The 23,286-nt window shown below is 42.5% G+C and overlaps 1 protein-coding gene across 12 annotated transcripts in view; it reads right to left on the reverse strand.

The window, feature by feature from the left end:
* Positions 1–4,572: 4,572 nt before the first annotated feature.
* The window catches only part of EPHB1 (EPH receptor B1), a 355,934-nt gene continuing 337,220 nt past the window's right edge, over positions 4,573–23,286 (reverse strand). For 5 of the 12 annotated variants that reach the window (XM_081864477.1, XM_081864476.1, XM_081864475.1 and 2 more), the window contains one exon: positions 4,573–5,001. In XM_081864477.1, coding sequence (XP_081720603.1) covers positions 4,737–5,001 — 265 coding nt within the window. In that variant the 3' untranslated portion in view covers positions 4,573–4,736. Of the gene's footprint in view, positions 5,002–17,423; positions 17,712–18,161; positions 18,225–23,286 lie in introns of those variants that run through there. The other 7 variants (XR_014157203.1, XR_014157204.1, XR_014157206.1 and 4 more) reach the window with 4 other exon arrangements.

The following is a 23,286-nucleotide window of genomic DNA, read 5'->3' on the forward strand; positions in this document are numbered from 1 at the left end:
GCGTAGCAATTGAGGGATGTTATTTCAAAGTAATACTAAGAAAGCAAAGCCAGGGGATTTGATGTGCAAATGTTTCATGCGCTCCTAAAGCCACAGCTCCTCCCAAGCGGCCTTTGCCAAGAAATACATTACAAGTGGTATGTTAAGTACAAATTGTAAAGTATTTTGTATTGGCTTTGCCATTTCTGATGTGACAAGCACTGAGAGTAAAAAATGAATGCCAGGAAATCCTTCACCCTGCTCACAATTAGTTGGCTCAGGCCTAGCTCTTGCTGAGAGGCCAAGCTTCTACCAGGGTCATGCCATTTTAGACTCCTGGTTGGGGCTCATGTAATGGAGTCCCCACACACAGAACAGGCACAAAAGATTCCTATACATAGAAAACTACTATGCCAGGTAGAAGGCGAAAGGTATGATCTTTCTCCTTCATCTCTAGTTGCAGGGAGCTGGATCAGGCCAAAGACCCATCTAGTCCTGCAATCTGTTTCACACATTGGCTACCCAGCAGCTAGTATACAGGGAGTGTGAGGTGGGTTTTGTTTCTCTTTTTTTGCACAAAGTAATGCACTATTTATATAGGTTAACAACATTCATATATTACTCAAATTAAAGACTGCTAAGTGCTTTACAAAAGACAATCTACAATATTCATTAAAAGTAGCAACGCAAGCTAACATCGAAACAAGTTACATAAAATGTAAATATAACTTTTAAAATACAAATATTTAAAAATATAAAATAAAAACAGCAATTTAAAAACTATTATACTTACTAAAATTGCATGTTAAAATTGCATGCTAGAATTACATATCTGCTAAAATGATATGTGAGCTCCAACCTTTATACCCCAGACAGTGGTTTTCCCACTTTTATTTTATTTTATTTTGCTTAACTTCATATAGGAGGAAGATATTCTTTTCTCTTGCAGGTGTCAAGGAAGTACTTTCTGCTAGGATGAAGCCTTCTCCCTCACTCCAGTGCAACAAAAAGTGAGAATTCATTATGGTGGTTATGTAAATAGGTGCAGGTTCGATTCTTAATGCCCAGTGGCAAGAAACATGTCTAGCCTCTTAATGCCCAGTGGCAAGAAACATGTCTAGCCTCACCACAATCCCAATGGTTCCACTGAGTCCAGTTCTTTATCTTGTTCCCTACACATGAAAATGAATGCCACTCATGCCCCCAAAGATGAAGTTGGTGCAAATTACAAGGAAAAGGGTCAAGATTAAACTTTGGAAAGAAATTTACGATAGCACAAACTAGTTCATCATGAAAGAAGACTGCCTTGGAATCTATAGATTTTCTTCAGTAGAGGTTTTTAAGCAGAGGATGAACGACCACCTTGTTTGGATGCTGTAGTCCTGGGTTTCTTGTATCAGGAGTGGTTGGACTAGATTACCTTTGAAATACCTTCCAACTATGTGAGTCTTGAAATTTTGCCTTGGCTTGCTTCATATTTTCTAGCAGCTTTCCTATGGTTTTCTTCTGTTCCAGTTGTTATTAGAAGTTCTGTGGTATCTTTCTGGAAACCCAAGCAAACCCTGCCTTTCTGAGGCAACAGAAACTGGGAGCCTCTCCTTTTTTGCAAGTAACTTCTAAGTTGACTTTACCGCATGACCCTAAGGCTGTGTATACACTACACCTTTAAATTACATTTGAAACACACTCTTTCCCTCAGTGAATTCTGGGCACTATGATTCACCTCTCAGAATTATAATTTCTAGCAGCCCTTAACAAACTACAGTGCCCAGAATTCTTTGAGGAAAAGAATGTGTTTCAAATGCGCTTTAAAGATACAGTGTGTTCACAGCCTGAAAATGAAAATCTCGGAGGTCCATCCAGCCACCCGAACAAATGAGAACAGGGGATAATCATGAGTAGTAAGAAAGGGTAGTAGCGAAAAAGACACAAACCACTTTTAAAACCAGTCTTTAGGGGTCATTGCAAAACTGTCCATATCGTCTGTAAATTAAGGGAGTTCCACTACAGAGAGCTATCATTTTATTCCTCTGTCAGAGTTGAGCCACCCAGTCCTAGAGTTACTCCACATTGATGAAACATTAGCCCAGGACACAAATATGTCTAAACTGACAATCATGTTTCATAAATGACTTTGAAAACAACAGCATTATAAAATGTCAGTCCCTGAACTAAATCGATTCCCTGATGGGTGCCCTTGCAATCTCCAGTTGCCAATCTAGGGGTGAAAGGGAAGCATGGAGGGATGACTACTTGTGGGCTCTTGTGTATAAGAATGGGGGAACCCTCTCAAGCTCTTGGTGAAAGCTGCCTTCTAGGAAAGCTACTTTACCCAGTAGAGCACCTTGAACAAAGATTAAAAAGATGTGATATTTATGTTCTGGAGTAGGGCACGTAATAAGGGTTGACCAACTACTTCTTATTTGTTTCATACTTCAAAGATAGCCATGTTGGTCAATAGGGAAAAAAACTCAAATTTCACAGTGTGGTGACATCTTTATTAGGACCAACCAAAATGTCATAAAAGTGAGCAAGGTTTGAGTTCTCCAGAACTTTCCCCCAGGCAAAACAGAGTGGAGAGAAAAAGATGGCATGATGTTAAAGCCACAATATATGCCCTTTGAAACTACCTTAAGAAGGAATACAGGACTTGTGAAGACTTGATTAGATTTTAGCAATTGCTAGGTGTTAAACAGTTTTTCAAGATACACTAAGGTGTACTGGGCCAATGAAACAAAAAATGGCTGATTCCTCATTTAAAACAAACAAACAAACATCGAGTAGTTAATCAGACCTACTTGTTCAATTTCTACAATCCCCCCTTTTTTTGCAAAACATATTTGTTTCAAACATCCCCTTTATCAGCCTTAGCAGATACGAGTGACTCAGCATTTATTTACTGCAAGTTCATATTTGAGTTGTAATTAAGTAAGCAAAGACACAGTCCTATGCACACTTGCCCTCAGAGTATGTTCCCACTGAAAATCAGTGGGTTTTATTATTTCTGGGTTAATGTGCATAGGATCGGATTGTAAGCAACCCACATTTCTCTTTTCTACTCTGTTGCACCTAAATTGCAGCAATCAAAACTACTCTCTTTTCTTCCACTTCCAGTATGTTGCTACCTTCCCTGCTCCTTTCCTTCTCACCTTAAAAAAAGCAAGTTTGAAGCAGAAAGCTATTTGGCATCAACTATCTCTTGAGCATCCCTGTGAGTCATTCAAAGGGGTGTGGTCCAAATGGATATTATGCCAATTATCTCAAAACCCAATAAACTTTTGGCTGATATATGATTCAAGTACAAAATCACATATGTACCAAGCCAATTACAAAGTGTGCACGAATTTCAAATCTTAAAGTAGATGGAAGCAAAGGCCATGTGACTTTTTCATATATGGAAATTAATTTCTTGAAACACGCAGGCTCCCTTTGTAAGGCAATGTTGTTTGTACTTTGGTATCTTTACCCAAATATAACAATATTGCACAAGAAAGAACCCTTAGAATGAAAGGATGGCATTCAACAAAGTTTTACTCTCAGTAGATTAGGGTTGCCATATCCCCCAAAGTGAAAATCTTTGTTGTCATACGTCCGGGTTTTCCAGGACATTTTACCGATTTGGATACCATTTTGACGGTCTGGGAAAACCTGGACATATAGCCAGCGGCGTAGCGTGGGTTATCAGCACCCGGGGCAAGGCAAGTAATTTGCGCCCCCCAACCCGGGGCAAGGCAAATAATTTGCGCCCCCTAACCCGGGGCAAGGCAAGTACAGTAATTTACTCTCCCAAGCAGCAGCAGCAGCGAGGCTTCTATCCTTAATTGATTCCCCCTCCACACCGCGTCGTTTCCTGGCTGCTCCCCCCCCCCTTCCCCTCTCTCTCCTCCTCGCTCTGCTTGCCTTGCCCTGCCCTGCCTGAGGGCACCCTGAGGAGACTCCGCTCTCCTTTTTGACCAGGCGAGGTGGGAAAAAGGGGGGAAAGTCTCTTCCCGCCCCCTCGCCAGACTCCCTGCTCCGCTCGGCTCACTACCCAGGCGGCCAGTGGAAAGAGAGACGCAATTACCTCTCCCTCCGCTTCGCCAAGCTGTCAAAGCCCGGCAGCAGCGGCAACGGCAGCAGCAGGCGCAGCCAGACCCCCGCGAGCCAGCCAGCCCGCCCGCCCACCCGGCTTCCTCTCCTTTTTTTGCCAGCGGCAGAAGGCTTTGCTCTCCCTCTTCTGCGACCTCCTCGCCAAGCCGAGCGAGCGCGGGCTCCCTAACCAGTGGATTTTAGTAGGGGCAGAGAGCTGCTAGTGCGAGTGCGCCCCTGCCCAAGTTGCGCCCGGTGCGGCCGGCACCCCTGGCACCCCCCACGCTACGCCACTGCATATAGCAGCCCTACAGTAGATACATTGAAGTTTATGAACCTAATGTAGTCGTGTTTGTTAAATTTCAATGCACAGAACTTAGTTGAATGCCACCCAAATATGTTGATATTCCTACTCATGCAGATTGGATTCTGCTGCTAATACACAACATGCCATACTCATAAACCAGCCCCCCTTCCCTTCAGATAGCATTCTTCAATCTCTCAGCTACTAAAGTGTTTTTTTTCCAAAATCAAGGTTATTTTGTAATTTTTATTGAGTGCAATTTTCAGTTTTTAGTACAATATTTTTTTGAAAGTTACTGTTACAAACTCTGACAATTTTGACACAATCAACAAGTTGAAAGGGAACAAGGGAAATGTACAAGAAGGCGCAATCCTTTACAGACATCTCATTGGCTATGTACACGGCGGGGCCTCTGTTGGCTGGGACAGTGCATGCTACTGCGGGAGGACTCTTCCTTCCTCTGCTCATCGGGATGGAGCATGTTCTTGACACGAGGGCTTGGCATCACCCTCAGGAGGTCACAGCTCATCTGCAGGGCATGGCCAGCTTGCCAGCGGAAAACAAGGACAGGTCTGCGGTGGTAAGCTTCGCTGTCAGAGCTGGCCTCTTTCCATGTCCTTCCGCCATCAAACAGTGGCATAAAAGTGTTCCTAAAACAACAGCGGGCAGAAACGAGAACAAGAAGAACAACAAAGGGTTAGCTTTTTAGTTTTTAAATCATGCACACTCTTATAAAAGTTGTGAAGGCAGACATATTGATGGTGGAGGAGGAAAGAGGAGTCCTATCTGTTCGTTGTCACCTATTAATTTTCACCTATTACGGTAATTTTCACCTATAATTAATCAAAATTTTATATTGACTAAAACGATGGCAATCTTTAAAATGAAGTTATTTATTTAATGTATTTCTAAAAATACAGATAAGCACCATCTCATAAGAGATGATAACCACCCTTCTATCTCACTCTGAAATGAATGATGCCCCTACGAAGAGGAAGTCTACCATAATAAAAGTGTCACCTAAAGACACCCCCCCCCCATAATAATTGTTTCAGTTCTGTGCAGATTCATGCAGATGAAAACATATAGGCTCAATCAGCTATACTTTATTTATTCAGGTGACAGTGCTAGTTTTAGCAATGGGTACTGGCACCATAATATGTTCTTTCCATATGATTATAGTTGCAGAGGCTTCTTGCTACTGCTTAGGAACTAACTACTACATAAAGTAGTACTACCCAGTGCAGCTCCCCACTATGCAGAAGTGTTTGAGGGTTCTGGTACAACTCTATCAGAATATATGCCATCATTATTTCTTCTGGCACATGAGATTCCCTTCATAAGCCCTGCCCCAGCTAACTAGCTTCCCAGGAGATCTATGATTTTATTGGTTCTGGAAATGCTGCAATACTGCCAAAAGGTGGTTCAGAACAGTTTTCAATGTCTTAGAGCACCTCTAGGGTCTCCTGTCCCTGTATCCCTTTTTTATCATTCATTATATTTTAATAAATTTCAAAAATTTCACATATACATTCCAACACATAAAAACTTGTTATTGGGTTTATTTCAACTTCCCCTCCTGTTTTCCTTGGTGTTTTTAATTTCTCACCCTTGCTGCACCCTATGACTTGTCCCTGAATTCCTGATTGGCTGGCAAGATCTGCCATCTAAACTCACCACCATTATATTACATGCATATACTGGAACAATATGAATGCACACACATACACACAGAGTCTGTATATTGCCATCTATGCCTTCTGCCTGCTCTACTCTAGCCTACCTTTTCATTTTGAATGGACAGCGTTCCTACTAACTTTTGCCAGAAATCAGCACGGAGTCAAAGGAAGTCCTGACCCAAATGCCTTTAAAACTGGTAACTTGAACCCAGCTTTGGAGTTTCTAGCCCATGTGTCTTCTTGACACCTTTCCCATCAGCCCGAAAATAAACTACAATGTTTTCTAGTGCACTGAGAGTTGGGGCTAAGCCAATGCTTTGTGCTCGTGTAGGAGAATCAAGCTCTCAGTGACAGCATCTCTTCACACTGGTCCAGTCCCTCTCCCCATTCTTTACTTTTTTTATCCATTATACTTGGGGCAGGAGGAGGGCAAAATCAACAAAGCTCCCTATATCATCCTCAGCCTCCCTGCTTGACTTTTCTGTGATTGTGCTATTAAAGCAATCTGTAAAGGATGAATAATATTACAGCAATAACGTACTTGGCCCTCAGCTACATTGATTTCTTTTCATGTTTCATTCGTAGGAAATCAGGTGTGGGGGGCAATATTCCCCCCCCCTTTCCCTTTGGAAATACTGTGGTTTTCCTTGACCGCCCCTCCTCTGGTTTGATGCTAGGCAGAGGAAATTACCCCTTGCCTCCACTCTTTGCTACAGATTAGCTCCAGCTCTTGGATATGTTTGCTGAAATCTATGCCTCTAGGCAGTAGAGTTAATAACAGGAGAATTGACACCTCTATTGCCCTAATGCCAGCATGAGCCATAACTTTAATAAAACAGGGTTTGCTTAATGTTGCAGCAGTAATAACCCCTGTCCAAGGTTGCCTCCTTCCCCCTTTGTAATTCTCTCAGAAATGGCGCAAAAATAGCCTGCATTTTACCAAAAGCTCTGCATTGCTTTGGTGCCCACCTACTCCTCAATTTCAAGTTTGTGATGGGGCTTGAGAGTAAATAATTTGTAAAATGGTTTAGGAAGTGCAAACACCAATTTGCATGGATTTTGAGAACCTTGATTCACCACATATCCCCTGCTTCTGCAGTAAAGCGGTGCAGAATAATCCTTATGCCAAGAACACCAGACAGATAATACAGATATATGCACCAGAGAACTGAATGCTGAATTATCTGTTAGCCTTGACCTGATCCACTTGTGCCAGGCCATCTGCCTTTTTCATTCTTTTAAGCCCTGCATATAAGGTGAAGAGCTGTAGCTCAGTTGTAGAGCTCAAACCTTGCATGCAAAAGGTCCCAGGATTGATCCCTGGTGCCTCTCTCCAATCTCATACCCTGGAGAGCCACTGTCACTCAATGTAGATAACACTAAGCTAGGTGAGACTCAATATAAGGCCGCTTTCTGGGAGAAAAATTAGACCAATGTGCTGGACAAATGCAGAATGGGTGGCTCTCCTAAGGAGTTTCCGGCACAGATGATTAAGGTTGTCTCTTAAAGAAAGAAATGGCGCATCATTCACTTGTGTAGTTAGTCCTGAAAAGAGCAGCAAAGGGTTGCCTGTTACCCATGCCGTAACAGAGAAGTGTAGCCCAACAGCAAAATCCCATTATTTAGCCACGTCAGGTGGGCAAAGATACTTTTAATATACAATTGCACATTGGAAACATAAAACCGCCACATTAAATAGCAAAGCAATTGACCGCTGTGTCCCCTTGCCTAGCTCCTGATAACTAGGGGCTGCCAACACAATTATACTGGGGCTTGTGTTCCACCATCCTAACTTACTGAAGCTTAAAAAATGTCCCTGCTGTGCCTGACATTTTGCTTCTCTTAAAATTCATCATCTTTTGGAATCAAATCATTTTTGCAAACCTAGGTAGTAATGAAACTTTTATTTATTAATCTGGGATTCACAAGGGGGAGAAAAGGAGAAAGGGGGAGGGCAGAAACCAGTCAGAGAGAAATGCAGAACAGGAAAGCTTGTGGAAATTATCCGACAGGGAAAAAGATAAGTGCGTATGATAGGGTTAAACAGGAAAAGCTTAACATGAATAAAATCTCAACTGAAATCAGTGTGATTTACTTCCAGAGTTTAGAAGCAGGCTGAAAGGAAGACAGGAGTGTAACCAGAGGATAGGTGTAGAGTCTGCAGAAAGGTATGCCAGATGGAGCCAAGCATATGAGAAACTGAGTTTTACAACCCAATCTAAACTGGAAAGTACATCCTATTGCTTTCAATAAGGCATACTCCTAAACACTTGTGCACAGGGAAATATATCCATCAAGTAACAATGAAATGTCACTAGTACCTGTATAGTACAGGAACTCCTGAAACTATTATATATCTTGGGGTACTCTGAACTGAGCCAACTGAGCCTCACTGCACTCCTGTTTCTAAGGCTGCCCCCCCCACCAACATCAAAGGCAGGATACAGATTTTGCCTCCCCTACAATGTTGTCCAAGTGCAGCACTCTCCCCCATAGAAAGGAATGTCATCCATTCACTTACATGAAGAAATCAAAAGTATGTGTTCCAGAGCTCTACCCTGCCCTTTGCCTCTGGTAATACCAGCGAAGATTTCCCCCAACTGCATTTCAAATTACAGCCGGTCTATTGTATCTCCTAGGGCAAAATGGGAATCAATGATGATGATTTTGCATTATTTATGTACTGCTATGAATCTCTATGGTGCATTACAAAGTATAAGAAGATAAATCCTTGCCCTCCCCAGACACCTTACAAATTAAAAATTGACACAGGGGAGGGGGGGCACTGCATAAAGGCACATGCAAACAGGGAAGGATATGGGTTTATTTTAGTTACCCATACTTAGGAGTAGTTACAGTGCGTTGGGAGGGCCAGGCAAATGTGGCTTAATTGAAAAGATTGGTTTTGAGGAGAGATCTGAAGGAAGGAAGAGAAGCAGCATCCTTCAGATGTTCTGGGAGACAGTCCTGAGCTTAAAAGGCATCAAGAGCAAGCAAATTCATTTGAGGGGGCAGAAGATCTTCAGATGGCTAAAGTGTGAAGGTCACACGCAGGGCTGCCACAGGATATGATGCAACCAGAGAGATAAGAAAGGGCAGTGAGAGTGTAGAGGGCTTTGAAGACAAGAGCAAGGAGTTTGTGCTTGATATGGGAGAAAGCCAGAAGCCAGTGTAGGGATTTAAGGAGGGCAGAACCATAAAGGAGATGAATGATTTTGGCAGCAAAGTTGTAGACAGAAGGGGGGGGGACTGAAGCAAGACAACGAGTGGACCAGCGTGGAGACAGTAGCAGTTGTCTAGGTGATAGTTGACCTACAGTAGTCAATGAAGGATACAAGGGGAGGAGATTGTAAAGGGGAAATCAACATGACGGCAACAGTACGATGGCAGGCACAGTAGGGAGAGGAGTGAAAGATAAAGCCAAAGTTTCATTCCTGGACAAGAGGAGGGTAGGTGGTGACATTGTTAATAGATACAGAAAATGATCTGAGGAGAGGTGGAGTGCTTAGATAGCAGTATGAGACATTTACCCTCAGACATGCTAAGTTTAGAAATCAATGAAATGTCAAAGTAGAAATATGAAGCAGTTGGAGATGCAGAACAGGAGGGAGACAGGTCTGGACCAGAGAGGTGTAGCTAGCTGTCATCAGCATGTAGGCAGTACTGAAAGCTATGGGATTTTATGAGGACATTCAGGGCCGGTGTGTCAAAGGAAAACAGCAGAGGGCCAAGAACAAATATCTGATATAGCAATGAAGAGGATGTTAGAGGGGAGTTTCAGGAGGGTGCAGAAACCAGATTGTAGGGGTCAGGAGAGGAGCTGGAGGAAAGGAAGTTGAGACAGTGGAAGTAAGCAACATGCTCCAGCTGTTTGGAGACAAAGAGAAAAAGTGAAATTAGTTGGTAGGTGGACAGAAAGGAAGGGCCAATGTATTATTATTATCTTTTAAGGACAGGGGAACCTGTGGGATACTTGAAAGCAGCAGGAAATAAGTCAGAAAGCAGAAAGAGGTTGATAATTTATATGGTGGAAAGGCAGGAGAATGGAGGGGCAGATTGCAAGAAAGGACAGGATGAAGGAGGCACAGGAAGAGGTGGATTAGGGGTGAGGTGAAAACCGAGCCAGCTCCTATCTGCCTCTGCATGCCTCTGTAAAAGAGGTGGTTTTTATACATACAATGTGAACAGATTCTCAGGTTTCTAAGACTATTCCTTGCTGATAGTAGTAGCAGACATAATAATCTATCCTTGAGCTCAGACCTGCAGCCTGGACAAGACTGTTCCACAAGAGACTATGATATAGCTAACAGTGATAAAACTACACTACTGAGATTTATTTGAGATTAAATGGTCCAATAAAAGTACAAAATGTTGTTAACACATCATATAATCTCTAGGCCAAACAGCACCCCCTGCTTCAAATCTTCATGTGGCAGAAGCAGCGCTGCAGAATGGTGCACAGATGTTGTTACCCGGCTCCAGTGTAGAGTCAGTGTGGCTTCTGTGCCACAGTAAATTACAAGGAAAGGAGGGGAATGCCGGCTGTAAAGATTGAAAACATGCCTGCAAATATGGAGTAATCCTGGAATAGGGTAGGCAAGATGAAAGGGTGGGGAGAGGAAAAAGCCAGAGCAGCCACTGTTGCCTCTAATTGTTCATACAAGCACTCCCTGGTTAGTTGCCCTAACAATGTCATCTCCCTAGGGAATCCCAAGTGTCAGCTGCGTGCAGTTTCACACTTCACAGGGAGGATAATTTGACAGCCACAATTAACTCAAATGGGGCTTTGATTCTATGAAGGGAGGCCATCATGTGGTTAAAAGTTATATATAAAAAAAACTACTGTTAACACTGCTCCCCACCAGGTGTGTATGAGACAAAGCTCATTAATTTCCAGAAGTACTTGAGAGGGAGAACACAGAGCAAAGACACAAAGGAAACTGCAGTAAGGAAGATAGCTCTCCACGCGGGGACAGACTCCCCTTGGCTTTTGCCATGACGGATGCAGAGTACAATTCAAAGTTCTGGAAGAGGCTGAGCATCCCCTTGGCAAGCAGTTGACTCATTCCTCCTAGCAGAATGTATGCCAAGAGGAACATGTTCAAGAGGGCCAAGAACAAAAGAATCAGCACAGCAAATATAGAGATGAGGTTATTCTGGGTGGCCTCATCCTTTTGTGACTGTTTCCTGTGAAAAGGCAGGCTGCACAATCCCTGCATGTTCAGACTACATGGAATGAACTGAGGAGGAGGGAACTGGATTGTAGCAGTAGGCCCTGCTTCCACACCCAGTCCAAATATTATGCCTCATGCACCAAGCCTAAACAGACACTGGCTCTCTGTGCAATCCGAGGACCTGTGGAACTTCACATATTCCGGCTGTTTGTGCACAGGCTCTGTGAACTCAAAGCCAATGCAAGAGAAGAGTTTGGCGCTGACCTCTGCAATCCCACCCACCCTACTGCATGTTCAGTGCACACTGACTGTAGTGCACACAGCCAAATTCAGACCTCCCTGAGGTTCAACTACAAAATTCATTACAATGGACCTTGCAAGATGACAGAAATCTCATGCACCAACCTCTGAAAAGAAAACAGAACTTTGACAAATAGGATTTTTAAATGCTTATTGCATTTGCCCTCACATTTTGAGCATGTGGCTCTTCTACTGTTTTTTACTGTGGCATAACTGAGGCTGATAGAAAATGAATCCATGGCAGGGAATCTCAAGCCCTTTCCCACCTGTCAGTTCTCTCCTACAACCTCCTCTCTCACCAATGGGAATGCCCTGTGCAGATGGATATGTAGGTCAAGAACATTGCTGGGAGAAAGTGGTGAGCAGAGGTCATTTCCCCTACTTTCTGCAGCAAATCACTTTCTTCTTGCAAATGAAAAGCATAGGCTGGGTTTTGGAGACATGTTAAAATCTGCTCTCTTAACCCTTTGGCATTTCGTGGAATTTAATCTAAACTTTACCTTACAACCTACACATTTGCATCTCACTACTATTTAAGAACTGCCAGGAATGTTTACTTTGGGTTTTATTTTCTCCTCTAAACAAGTCATAAAACTATTAAGAAACATTCTGTATGAACTAAACTAGGCAGCCCTGCAGTTCCTCCCTTTTTATTTGTTGAATAAGATATGCTCTGATATGACTCAGAATTACTAAGGAAGGGAGCAACAAATGAAGAATCTTAAGACTGGATACAGTAACCAGATTTGTTCTCCACTTCTCTGCAATTTTCAGTAAGTCAACAGCCACTCTAAATTTGATGAGTTCCTAGTACTTTAGATTCCATAATATCTGGAGAGTCTGTGAGATTTAACAGTAATCAACCATAGATCATAGATATGATGAAAGGAATTTGCAAATAATTCTTGTTACTCTCTCTTTTTCCCAGTGTGTGTGTGTGTGTGTGTGTGTGTGTGTGTCTGTGTGTTCTAATTTGCTACAGATTCAATGCTTGCTTCCTAATTACTGGACTCACTTTCGCCCTAACAATGGCATTATATGCTTGCTTTGATAACAACTGGGAAATCTAAGGAAAGTAACTAGCACTATCAGAAATGCAACCATTACACAAATAAGATATTTGTGTTTTGAAAGTACAGCATCTACATGGAGAGGGACAAGCCGTGTAGCCCTTGTTAAATAGTATCTGTATACTACAGTGCAACTCCAGCTTTAGGGTACAAAGCACACAAAGATTACTCAACAGTCTACAATAATGACAGCAACTGTGGTCTAGTTATGTTTGGAGGAACATACTCCTCAGCACGGTATATTGAAAACAGGATAATAGAATCATAAATCGTAGAGTTGGAAGGGACCACAAGGGTAATATAGACCAGCCCCCTGCAATGCAGGAATCTCAACTAAAGCATTCATGACAGATGACCATCCAACCTCTGCTTAAAAACCAGCAATGAAAGGAAGTCAACCACCTCCCGAGGGAGACTCTTCCACTGTCAAACAGCTCTTACTGTCAAAAAGTATTTCCTGAGGTTTAGTCAGAATCCCCTTTATTATAACTGGAAGCCATTAGTTCGAGTCCTACCCGCCCAAGCAGGAGAGGACAAGCTTACTCCATCTTTCATGTGACAGCCCTTTAGATATTTGAAGATGGCTGTCATATCTCCTCTCAGTCTCCATTTTATCAAGCTAAACTTGGCCATGTCTGTTTATGTTTTCCCCTCAAATAGATCAATGGAAGAAGCAGACATTCTTGTTATTTTTTTCATAATATGTTCCTATCTGTCTCATCACTACCACAGCTCTTTCCCATTAACTGGAAGTTCAGCAGAAGCACCACATATTTTGGCCTGTGAGTCACCCCATGACAGGGACAGAGAAGAGGAACAAATATAGAAAATGGGATGGAGATGATAAAGATGGCAGAACAGAGCATCAGAAGTGGTATTGTGACATGGCAAAAACACTGAAGAAAGGCCTAGGTAGAACAAGCTACTCAATTCTTCTGCACATATAGGCCTGGTTCATATAACATGGTGAGCCAAACTATTGTTTACTTGAACCACACAAGACATATGGGCTCCTGGAAATGAGCTTTCAGGTCCTTTGTGCTTTCCCTGGTCCTTCTTACTGAATCATGATGAGCATAGCCAAAGTTTGGACTACCATGCCATTTGAACCAGGATTCATAGTTAAGCTCTCTTGTTATGTACTGAGTTGAATAGGATCCAAAATGCAGCAGTCTGATTGGTCCTGGAACAATAGGATTCAGAATGCAGCAGTCTGATTGGTCCTAGAACAATAGGATTCAGAATGCAGCAGTCTGATTGGTCCACAGGAGCCACCCAATCCAGCTCCAGGTGGAAGTGAATCCGCAACCTGATTGGCCTACAGGAGAATCCTGGAATTAGCCAATCACGTGGGGCCCATTGTGTAAATAATGTATATAAAGCAGACATTCTGGGGCAATTCCCATTCCTCCTCACCACTATGAGCTGAATAAAGAGCATAAAATCCACTCTCGACCTCGAGTATATTTCATCTCTCTTTACTAACCATGAGTTGTAGTCAAAGTTTATTATTTGCTGTAGTTTGTTTTTAGCTACAGCACCACGTGTGAAGTTTAACCATGAGTCCTGTTTGGACCACATGCTAAGCCAAACCTTGACTTAGTTCAGTGCAGTATGGGAGCAAACAGTCCCAATGACAAACAAAGTGGACATAAGTGCCTCTCCAAGATCCCACATGTACACACTGTCCTGGGAAACAACAGTTTTGCTCATGCGACCAGACTGTGGAATGTGAGCTAGAATAGTCAGGAATGGCCTTGCTATAGGCTGTTAGCCAGGTACGAAACCAAGAGCTTATGGGAGAAAAGGGAGATGTTTACTAGAGCACACTATCACACAAAGCCACTGGGCTCCACTTGTTCCACTGTATTTGGAGTATACTCGAAAGGAAGTCATGGTGACCATCTGGTCTTTCTTTTAATGTTGAACATCAAGATATCTTGCTCCCTTCAGACTAAACCAGTGCATCTATTCAATGGAAGAATGGGGAAATCGTGGAGGGGGAGAGGTGTTCAAATCCCAAATTCAGTTCTATATGCCCCTTCCTAAAAAGTTATTGCAAAAGTTTGTTGTTGTTTTTTAAAAAAAAAATTCTGAAAATACTATTATTTATTTAAAGATGGGCTAGTGGTGTCTTGTACCAATTACTCACCTTCCTGATAGTCTTTGGAAATCACAATTTGCATTTTAGATAAGAAACTCTCCAGGCATCCTCCTCCTGCAACACAGCTCTTGGCATGGGCTATATTTCATGCTGTCAGCCCCACTCATTGCTAATTAGCATGGAGAATTGCCGTGATGTTAACCATAATTTTCATCCCTTCTCCCCACCTTCAAAACAAGGGTTTGGTTACCTAATGAGACCCCTGAGGATAATCAGAAAGAAGCAGGGACAAATTCAATCATGGTGCAGCCCTGGTAACTTCAGTGCTATTACTAGCAGAGGGAAATAGTTCTAAAGGGAAAAAATAGACACAACACACCAATGGGAGAAATAAAAAGTAAGGGGGAAATTGTTATTTTTTAAGTTATAGAAGGAGTAATTTGGCATCATATGCAAGAGCACAAGATGAAGACTGGACATTTGGTGTAGCTCTGCCATTAAATTTGGCCACTGGGTCTCTATTTGTCACACTGAAATTTCAACTTAAAATGGGGAAAAAATGCTTCTGTATTCAAAATGGATTTTCCCAGTATTTTACAAATATCACACCTGACTTTAAAAATGTATGAGATAAGAACTATTTGGGCAATAATGGTGATAAGGATATGCTATATAATTTCCAAATGAACTTTTAACTTCCTCATATGTGGACCTGCGATTTGGAGTCTGGTTACTTGTCGCAATCACCACCTGAGAAGTAGCCAGGGTGTGACTATTGAGTATCTGAGGCAGGCTTCCCCAGCCTTTTTGGCCAGAGAGCACATTTCAAAATTTGCAGGATTGCGGGCAGCACCAGTCACACAATAGCTGCTAAGGGGTGTGTGTGGCATATCACTAAAATAGAGAGACAGCTACTCCTGACAACCTTAGGCTTGCCATGGGAAGTCAGTGACGTCTTTGCTGGTCCTGAATCACACAGTATTAATTTTGTATACACACTGGTGCTGTTGCTGTCTAATGGCAGCAAGGAGCACTATCAGCACCAGAATGAATACATACACACACACACACACACACACACACACACACACACACACACACAGAGTGGTCATGCCTTACTTTTATTTCACAGAAATCATTTAGAAGGGTCCTGTACATCTTGCCCCATAACCTTCTTTCCAAAATAAAAAAAATCCTTCCAGTAGTACCTTAAAGGTAAAGGTAAAGGGACCCCTGACCATTAGGTCCAGTCATGACCGACTCTGGGGTTGCGGTGCTCATCTCACTTTACTGGCTGAGGGAGCTGGTGTACAGCTTCCGGGTCATGTGGCTAGCATGACTAATTCTGGCAAACTAGAGCAGCGCACAGAAACGCCATTTACCTTCCTGCTGGAAGGTAAACCTATTTATCTACTTGCACTTTGACGTCCTTTCGAACTGCTAGGATGGCAGGAGCAGGGACCGAGCAATGGGAGCTCACCCCGTCGCGGGGATTTGAACAGCCGACCTTCTGATCGGCAAGTCCTAGGCTCTGTGGTTTAACCCACAGCGCCACCCGCATCCCTAGTAGTACCTTAGAGACCAACTAAGTTTGTTCTTGGTATGAGCTTTTGTGTACATGCACACTTCTACCATATTTTTCCGTCTATAAGATGCCTCCATGTATAAGATGCCACCTATTTTTGGGGACCCCAATAAAAAAAAAATGGGGGGAGATGTATCCGTGTATAAGATGCCCCTCAATTTTTGACATTATTTTTTAGGGAAAAAACCTAGTCTTATACACGGAAAAATACAGTACTTCCTTCAGACCTACATTCAATGGTTTGTTCTGTGTCCCATGTGTTAACCATCCCTATCTTCATCTTCACAATTCTCCCTTCACATTTCCCCCTCTCCCTCAGTAAATTAATACAAACATCCATATTGGTCTGCTGTTGGGTCACAGAGATGTGACTTAAGCCTTATAATGAAAGCTTTCTTATGAAAATGATTTATAGCTTTTTGTCATCTTCTTGTCAGATGACCCATTTTCAAGTCTGTTTCTTGAATGTATTCTGTTTGATTTCACTTATTACGTTGTTTGGTCCTAATTGAGATTTTGTACACCACATAGACATATTTTTATATGAGTTTGTGGTATAGAACTGAAATAACAAGAGCATAATAAATTTGTTGGGGGGGGGCTCCCATTTTCTGCAAAAGGGCAAACATCCCCACCTATACAGGCAATTGCCAGAGCTTCAGCTTCTTCAGTTATTTTATTTATTTCTTAAAATTTATACCTTGCTTGTTTTTTTTTTTTAAAAAAACCCCTCAAAGTGGTTTACAAAATAAGCATTTGCAGGTTCTAAATATTCCCACTTGAAGCTAATCTTGAACATTTCTGAATAAGGGTTAGGTTTAACAGCTAAAAGTATATTGGATGGTATTCAACTATGTTTTACTCAGAGTAGGTCTACTAAAAATTGAAGAACCAAAGTTAGTCATATTCATTGATTGTAGTGGATCTCCTATCCTATGAGTAGCTGAATATCACCCAGTGGGAGGAGAGAAGGAGAAGGACCTAAAAGAGAGAAGTTGTGGTAGGAAAAGCTTGAATATGTATAATTGTGGTGATTCGTTACTCATGCACCATTGACTGCGAGAATCTTCTTTCCACCTCTTTCTTTTGATTCCCCACCTCCCTGCAAAGAGTCTTGTTGTTTACAAGCAATTAAATATGGAGTAGAGGAGTACAGGGACTAGTTTTCTTACTATTTTTATGACTTTTTTGACAACAAATTTTCTGCTTCAAGGTCTAGGGAGTCTTCTGTAACTTTTCATCCACTGTTCAAAATAATTTGGAGGGCTGCCAGGCTGCTACTGGAAAGTTTCCATCTTGGCAAGTTCTTGTGAAAGAGAGCCCCCAAATCAGATTATGACATGCAAATGAAGAACATCTATGTAGATCGTCTTCTTTTGCTCACTCAGAGCTTTAGAGGGGAACCAGATGCAAAATGCCTAGTTGTACAGCACGAGTTGTGATTTAACCTATGATCAGAAAAGTAAAGCCTTTTACATTTTACAAATTGATTTGCCTGCTACCGAAACACAAAAATAGGCCCAGAGCAGGGAGCTGGTTCACATTAAGATTCATTCGCTACAGTTAGAAAGATGAATTTTTAAAAGGAAGCCCTAAGATTTGACATCTTTCCAAGTGAACACATTGTAGTTAAAACTTATTAGGAGCATTTACAGATCAAAGGGAGAATCTACCTTGCTTTCTCAAATTGCAAATGTGTAGCTTGCAGTTGCAAATCAGCAGCAGTAATCATAGTAATTCACCCAAAACCATAATGCATAAATGATGCTCTGTGTTCCTTGTCCCTGCCAGCTGGAAAACTCCTACAGCATCAGAATCAGCTACACCCTCCAGTTTCTCTGCCAACACATTGTATTGCAAACATTCCTCCAAATAGTGGGAAGTCTGCCCGATTATACCTTGTGACGACAGGAAACAGTCGGGTTGTGCATCTGTCTGTTGCAGACCAAGTTCTCATGATCCTGGAAGAAGATTTGCAATTATAAAAAATAAAAGCAATACTTCTGATGGGATTTAAAAAAACTAATTCTCTGTTTGCCCAACTCTGCTCAGAAAGAAACTACTGAAATATAGAACCAATGCATTGTTCACACACAGTGAGAAAATAGGTGCAACACTACCAAGGCTAGCAGGTTTAAAAGGGGAAGGAGGATATGGTACTTAAGACATCATTGTACAGATTCTTGAGACATATTTAATGGATGCAAAGGAATGAATAGGAAACAGCAATCATTCTGCATGTCCTTGTCTTTGATCTGCAACCAGCTCTAAGAGTGCTGGATCTCAGATATATATGCCTATATAGATCTACACCTGCAGCTCTTGGAGCCCTAAGAGAAGGCAATTTCCCTCGAACTGTTCCTGGTAGAACTTACTTAGTGATAACATTGTAGTCAAATTGCCTCCGGTGAGGCCTTCTGCTCTGCTGAACCCTTAGTAAGTATAGCTAGGCTGCTCTCGTTTCACTTGATGGTCTAGTGAAGTAGGAAAAGAAGAGACAGGAACTAGGAAGGCAAAAGGTCAAGGCTGGTGAGGGTTGTTTTTTTTAAAAAAAAAAAGGAGTGGGAGAGATACAGTGGACTGGGAGAAACACAGAGAAATATAAGAGTCTTTAAAAAGGCAGGAAATGAGGATATGACCAGAAGGGCAGATCTGTGAAAGGAATAAAATTCAAGAGACAGTCCACACAGAGGGAAAAGGTGGATGGGAGCTGGTAAAGTAAGATCTGAAGATCACATTGATTAAAAACCAACCTTTGGCTTCTGGTTTATATTTCAACATAAATAGAAAACTGTTCATGCCAGCCTTCCTCAAATCCCACTAGTTTATTTCAGCCCAGATGTTTGATGGAAACAATGGTATGAAGAATTTTTTTTGATAATTTACAGATTATGAAAATATCTGTACTAGGAGAGAAATTCCACACACAAAAATAAATAGCCATTTCTCACCCCATTCATTCTCTACCCATGAATGAAAATTGTCCTTTCATAAGGGGGGGGGGAGGGGGAAGGTGTGCATAATATAGAAATCAACACTCTCCACAATTACATTCATGGGTTACTCTACCCAATGGGTGAGATCGTTTTATCTCCCATCCCCATGGGTCAAACTGATAGCTGAGGAGGCCAACTCACCTGATAATCACCTGACATCACAATGACATCAGGTGACTTTTTTTTTTTAGCTTGCATGGTTTGAAAGCATGCCACAAGACCAATTGTGGAGAGTTTTGGAATGTAGAACTGATGAGCAGTACCTGGAAACCCCTTAAGGCTAATCCAGGTCTTTATATGCCCCACACCTGATGTCATCAGGTGTCAGGCAGGTGAGCTTGGCCAAAATGATCTCCCAGGCCAATTGGAGAGGTTAGTGGACTGAATTAGGACCATGGGCTAGAGGTTCCCAACCCCTGATCAAAACTCTGGCGCTCCCTGATTCTACTTGCAAGAAGAAATGTTCTATGACAGGGACAGCCAATGTGTTCCCTCTACAACAATTCCCATCAGCTCCAGCCAACACAACATGGCCAATGGTTCAGGATAATGGGAACTGTAGTCCACAATATCTGGACCACCACTTTGGCTACCCCATCCCGATGAGTACGGTAAGAAATGCCTATACATATTCAGAGTGTTTCTGTTCAAAGGCAAGAAGTGAAAGCTTCTGTATGCATCAGGCATTGGATCCCTCCCTCCTGTCTACAACAAGGGCATAAATAACACAAGTCTCCACAGCACACAGTACCTGATGACTTGTAGGTCATGGATGTCGTGCACCAGGCTAGTTGCACAACATGCTGCAGGAAATAATCCCACGATGACACATTGGTAATCATAAACTAGCACACACTATCCAGGTCACTGGGAAGCCTAATCCTTTGTATACCTAAGAATGACCCATCAGTGAAAACTGTTACTCAAGAGATGCGATACAAAGCAGAAAAAGAAAGGGGGGAACAATTAAATACAGTCCTAAGCTGCTGCTGTAGCCTGCAAAGAAGGATCCTGGAGAGCTTTAAAGCACAAAGGAGGAAAGAAAAGGTTTTCTCTTTTAAAAATTGGTACATTAAATCCAGGGAAAGCTGACAGGCTGAGAAATAATGGCCCGAGTTTACTCTTATTTAAAAACTGGCTGCCTGCTGCTTTCGCTGCGATCCCCACTCAGGCTTTCAGCACCATTTCAAATTAAATATACATAAGTGCTTTCAAAGAGCTGTTAATTTGAAGGTCATTAAAGAGCATAAAATATATTTCCTTTATTTATAAAGAGGCGCATAATAATGCTATGCATATGGACTCCTCTCTCCCTTCCTGCAGTATTTATTATCTCCGATATGAAAGCGATTGACTTCCCTTGGCTACCAGCTATGCACTCTGTCATCCCCATTTGAATTACTGTTATCACAAAGCAGCCTCCCCCCCTCCTTTGTAACCCTCCCATCACTTTGCCTTCTCTGGATCATAGAACACAAAGGGGGGGGGAAATACAGGGAAGCAGAAAATGCACTGGAGCAGCCCAGGCATTTGCCGGGAGGGAGGGTGGGCACTCAGGATGAGGGAGAAACCCTGCAACTCAGGTGCATGCTTGTGGCTAAATGGCAAAGGTACCAGGTGCTCCAGCCTCAAGTGCCACTTAATGCATCCCAGGTCAGTGCCCCAGTGTGCCACAGCTCTGCCAGGTCTGTTGCACCTACCCCGGAGCTATGGTTATGGCTCTGCAGCACTCAGTGGAATTGCAAACAGCCATTTAGCAAACATTGCACCATCTGCCCATATCTGTAAGGGGCATTTTAGCACCTTTCCCTGCTCATTCTCCCTTGTTTGCAAACACCAGCCCTTGCAAACCTTTGTTCCATGACCTCCCTTCCGCCCCCATCTTGGCAGGGCAACCCCCTCCTGGCTGCCTCCCTCCCAACCTCTCTGCCATGCTCTCCCTTCTTCCTTTTGCCACAGCTGTCTGCTTTAGGAGATAAATTACCTGGTGCTCAACAGCTTGTCAGCATTCTCACAGCTTATCCACTACATGGGAGGAGGGCCAGGCCGGGCTGGGGTGGGTGGGGAGAGAGGAGTAGGATGGGAATTTGCCGTTGCCATAGAAATGTAGGGATGAAGCTGACAATTGAAAACCATTTCATAGATTTAAAGACATGGCTGAGAACAAGGGAGAACAAGACACACTCAGTCACAGGAAATAAAGAGAAAGGTGAGATCGACAAATAGATAAATTGATAAACAGTGAGTGGAGAAAGCTGCAGACCGAGAAAAGAACAGCTTTGGGTGTGGAAACCAGGGAGTGGAAAGTAATGCTAGGGTTCCCCAAACGAGAAAGAAGAAAGAAGAATAGGAAGCTAGGGAATGTGACCATATCTTCCTAAGTCCAAGGACCTGAAATGGAGAGCAAATTTCCATAGTTTTCAGAAATGTAGATGGCAATGATTAATGATTAGGTGTTACCTCAGAAGATGATCAAAGGGTGGTATACAAAAATATGACCTGGGTGGTGAGTGAAGTGACCATAGGTAAGTGACAAATATAAATAATACTAGAGGAAAAAAGTACTGTATCTGCAAATTAGACTAATGGCTTATTTGTAGACAGGGGAAGTCAATGTGGTGTACTTCATTTGTTGCTGTTATACTAGAAATTCCATCTTCCCTAACCTTTGGCCATGTTAGCCTAGGATGATGGGAGTTGTTCAACAACATCTGGAGAACAACAGTCCTGATACCCCTGTTTTTACAGTGCAGGAAGGGAGCACTCAGAAATCAATTCCAATGGTCTTTCTCCAGAAGACACACAGAGCAGCAAACAAATGCAGGATGCTATGACTAAGGATGGACAGATCAGCCTAAGTCCATCCCATTTCATTTTCACTGGCACTCAATCATACATCTATTCTATACCATTTTGTATATGGATCTTTCAAAAGATTGAATGAAAAGTGCACATTCAAATTGTATGCCTTATTATACAGTACAGTATATGCATTATTGAAGACATTTTTCTTTGTGTTTCCCCAATACATACTTTTCAATGCACTTTTTCTGGGTAAAATACAAGTGCATTTTAACTGTCTCCATCCTCAAAAGTGGACACTTCCATAGACAGACCTGATTCCATTGTCACATCCATGTCACCATGGATATGAATAATTTGATCCTTAAAGTGCTTTGCAAACATGTCACAGCTGGCCTCCAAATTCTGAACAGTGCCATATAAGCCAAATGGAAGACGTCCCTGAACCACCTGGAAAAGCTTCACTGGATGGTACTATGAGAAAGCGATAGGAATAGAAAAGAACTTTCTTTGCTGACATCACAGCCACTGAATAGGCTTCTGCTAGTTGCTCTCTCGCCATTTCCCTACTTGCTTCCTAGCCCTCAGCATTTTGGACAGTATTCAACTAAGCAGTCCTGTCAGTTCAAGAGTTTCCACTTGCAGAATGGGATTCTCCAACCCACCCGCCTTCCCCACACCATGCACCCTTTGGAAATCTTCTCCAGAGGGTCAAGGGAACCCCTAGAACCCATTTAGGGGTGCACAGGGGCAAGAGATGGAGATAACCTTCATTGCAGAAGCAGAAATCCTTGCACTGATGGAGCATTCGCACCCACTTTGTCAGCCTCCCGGTCATCTCTGCATTCCAAAGAGTGCCCATGGCACAGACAAGAGTGTACACAACCAGCTCATCATGAGCTGAGAGCCAAGACAGACAGCCATTTTCCTGTGGCCACCAGGTGCTACTAAAAATAACCACTCAGGTAACTAGCTGTTCAGTTCTGTCTGCGCAAGGCTAACAAACTTCATAAGTGATGCCAAGCAAGCTTTCAGAGGCATGGAAGAATATGACAAACTCGCATTAAATTAGGAGCAATATTGCCAGATAGGTAGAACGGCGTATTTATAGCTTGAGTCACCATTGTCGTGCTTTTCACACCTTTGGATTTATCCTAATAAAAGCAAAAGTCATAAGAAATGAGCACAAAAGCTCCTTCAACCCACCTTGCATGAATATCAATGG

This window comes from Podarcis erhardii (genome assembly GCF_964252035.2).
Source record: "Podarcis erhardii genome assembly, chromosome: 5".
Taxonomy (NCBI): Eukaryota; Metazoa; Chordata; class Lepidosauria; order Squamata; family Lacertidae; genus Podarcis; species Podarcis erhardii.